Genomic DNA, 3,422 nt, shown 5'->3' on the forward strand with positions numbered 1-3,422 from the left:
ACGAGTTACTGCAATAGACTACTTAGAAAAATCCCTGCATCCAACACAGTGCACACTGCATTATGGGACCTCTCTGGCCATGGAGAGGAGTGGCGTGGTTTCGATTTCGACTGCCTCATTGACGACGTAGTGCATTTCAGCAATGCATAAAAATAGACAATACTCAATAGCATTCTGTGCATCCAATTATCGATTCTCAAATGGAAATTAAAAGAAGAGCTGCGGGTACACCCTGCACTTGAATGGCCTTTCACCAGTGTGTTTGCTGGTGGTAAATCAGACTGCCATAGTGGGCCCTTTATAAGTGCAAGCTCTGAACACAACTTGCACTTATTAGATTTTTCACCATTGTGTGTACAATTATGCTTTCTCAGATGAAAATTCGTAGCAGAGGACTGGGGCTCCACTTGAATGGTCTTTCACCTGTGTTCGATTATGGCAAGTCAGACTGGACTTTTAAGTAAAGGCTTGGATACACAGCTTGCACTTAAAAAGCTTTCAACCTGTGTGCTTTAGATTACGAAATTTCAGACTGAAATTCTAAGAAAAGGCATAACTGCAGCATTTGCACTTGGGGGCTTTTCAGCAAATTATATTTGATTATGGCAGGTCGGACAACTTCTGAACAGAGGCTTTAGAACACAGCTTGCACTTGTTTCCACCTGTGATCATTCCATTCAATATACTTTTAGGTTGAAATTCTAAAAAAAGATTTAGAAATGCAGTGAGTATTTAAAAGGGTTTTTTACCACAGTGTGATTGATTATGGCGACTCAGACTGTTACTGCTAGTAAAGACTTGTGAGCACAGTTTGCACGAATAAGGCTTTTCACCTGTGTGCGTTCGATTATGACGTATCAGTGAGGACTTCCGAGCACAGGCATGGGAACATAGCTTGCACTTAAATGGCTTTTCACCAGTGTGCAATTTTTTGTGCCGGGTCAGATTAGCACAGCGAGCAAAGGCTTGGGAACACAGGTTACACTTATAAGGTTTTGCACCACTGTGTGTTCGATTATGGAGTTTCAGATAGGATTCCAGATTAAAGGCTTGGGGGAACATTCTGCATTTATAAGGTTTTTCATCACTGTGTGTTCGATTGTGATCTTTCAAATGGGAACTCCGAGCAAAGGCCTGGGGGCACAGCTTGCATTTATCAGGTTTTTCACCATTGTGTGTTAGAATGTGGTTTTTTAAAGTGGAACTCCAAGCAAAGGCTTGGGGGCAAAGCTCGTACTTGAATGGCTTTTCAACTGTGTGCATTCTATTGTGTTGGATTAAACTGTCATCACCAGCAAAGGCTTGGGGGCACAGCTTACACTTAGATAACCTATCGCCCCTGTGTATTTGAGTGTTAATGTGCACTCTGGACCTGGAGCTGGAAGACAGAGGATTTTGGCACTTGACTTGTTCATCACCATGGGCAACCAGGTGGCTCACAATTCCATGCTGATCTCCGGTGAAGTAACTGCAGGAACAGCATCTGAACCAGATGTCCTCAGTGGCTTTCAGAAGGCAGCTGGTCTCCCCCAACTGTGCTGCTACATCATCTAAAATTTAAAAAAAAAGGCTGTGTATTAGAAGACACAAGGAAAGCCCAACCATGAGAAACAAATGGTTTAGAAAAAAGAACCTGTCAATGCACTTAAAATTTAGCTATGTGGTTTAATATCTTGCTGTTCTTTATTTCAATTCATGGAAGCACTCAAATAAAATTCACTCCATTAATTGTTTTATTAGCATGAACAGTACCAATACCATTGAAGTGCATATTTTTTCCACTACATGCGGTGAAGTTGTCTTCGTGCGTGCCTTCGGCTGTGTGGCCACATGCATCATTTGAAATTTCAGTCACTGGTTTACGGTGTGAATGATGACGTCGCAAGGACGTGCAAAAACACTTCAGAAAACTGGAGACCACTTTTCACATTCCGATAGTGTGTGTAAACGAGCTGTGAATAGACTGTCGTTCCTATTCCTACAAGCATTCCTGGTCTGGCTACAACATTTTTTTTCCCTTTTTGGTCACACTCTAAAAGTGAGCATAACCACACAGTTGCACCACTTTCGATTTGAAGTGGGCTATGTCTCAGGACATTAGGGAAGCTGTATTTCTTGTTTTGATATGGAACTGTCATATGACTGAGACCCTACCTTGCTATCACACTTGATACCAAGATTATGAATGTAAACACTGTAAGGCAACCTTTCGTTCTTAAATTCCCTGCACCTGGCCTTGTGGGTGCAATAACTGTTATGATTGATTCCCAATGCTAAAACTTTAGTATCTGCAATTAAGTCACACATGTTCATGAAAGCTAAGTAGAAGCGGATTTCATGGCTGTAGCACATTTCGCTAAACCGCAGATAATGACCAAGTAAAAGAAGCTGATTATCTGGAAGAAGCGACACTGGAGAGTGTCAGGGCTTCAAGTTCAAACTTGAGCAAGCTTAAAGGGATACCAAACCAAAACCCAAAATAGTTACAAAACATTAATAAATAAGCTGACAAGAATCAACATATGTTAATGATAATCACCTGCGTGTATTTTGAATGGATGCATATAGTTTTTGATCTAAAGGCCAGATTTTGGCAAGTGCTTCAATTTGAAGTAGAACATAAGGCATCCTGAGATATTCGTCCGTCTCATGCCACATTGGCTTCCAACGTGCTTAAAAGTTTAGGCCATTTATAACGAAGTGTACAGCCATCAGGCTCAAAAAACAAACGTGCGATTGTCATTTATGGATATTGTGGATCATATTTAGCCTATTTCTGAACAGAACGGGTATATTTCAAATTTCGTTGAAGTACCCTTTAATGTAACAATCACCTTTCCACCTTTCCCCGAAGTGGCCTTAAAGGGGCACTCAAGCGGTTTTTGGAGAAGCTACTTTTTGGTGCGATGTTGTTAAAGAAGTGTCAGTAAATGAGTATCTTCAATTTTAGAAGGCAGAACGCCTAACAATCACGCAGGAATAAAATTTGTGCGGACTCTTTTCTGTACTTGCGAGGATGAAATTATCGTATGTTTGCAAATTTTGGCGGTCTTTGTAAAGTTTCGCTGAAGAAACAATTTTCAGTTCATTTAAATATGTTGTGCATGATAATTTCACAAGACGTAAAATATTTCTAGTTTAGAATACGCGATACTGCAATTATCGTTTCACAAACAAGGAACTACGTTTTCTCCTTGCCTTCCTCCGCTGGGGGTGAATTTCCCGTTCCCCAGGGATGCGCGGAAGTGCACGTATCTACGCGCGTTGCAGGCCGGTCGTGCCGGTTGCGGGCCGGCCGGCTCCTATCCGGAAACGTGGCGTCGGTGGTGATCGCCGGCGTGGTGAAAGCTCATCGTTCCGCGTAAAAGCGCTATACTTGACTGTGAATTTTCGTTGTGTGTCGCTATGATAACCCAGCATGT

The 3,422-nt window shown here is 41.8% G+C and overlaps 1 protein-coding gene across 1 annotated transcript; it reads right to left on the reverse strand.

Moving 5' to 3' along the window:
* Positions 1 to 732: 732 nt before the first annotated feature.
* LOC120836157 (zinc finger protein 525-like) lies at positions 733 to 2,352 on the reverse strand. Its single transcript, XM_042294723.1, has 3 exons — positions 2,155 to 2,352; positions 1,293 to 1,554; positions 733 to 1,217 (listed from the first exon to the last, which is right to left on the reverse strand). Exons 1-3 carry the CDS (start codon positions 2,350 to 2,352, stop codon positions 733 to 735), a joined length of 945 nt encoding a protein of 314 aa, XP_042150657.1.
* Positions 2,353 to 3,422: the final 1,070 nt, after the last annotated feature.

Source organism: Ixodes scapularis, unplaced genomic scaffold, assembly GCF_016920785.2.
Source record: "Ixodes scapularis isolate PalLabHiFi unplaced genomic scaffold, ASM1692078v2 PGA_scaffold6__148_contigs__length_123643588, whole genome shotgun sequence".
NCBI classification, from domain to species: Eukaryota; Metazoa; Arthropoda; class Arachnida; order Ixodida; family Ixodidae; genus Ixodes; species Ixodes scapularis.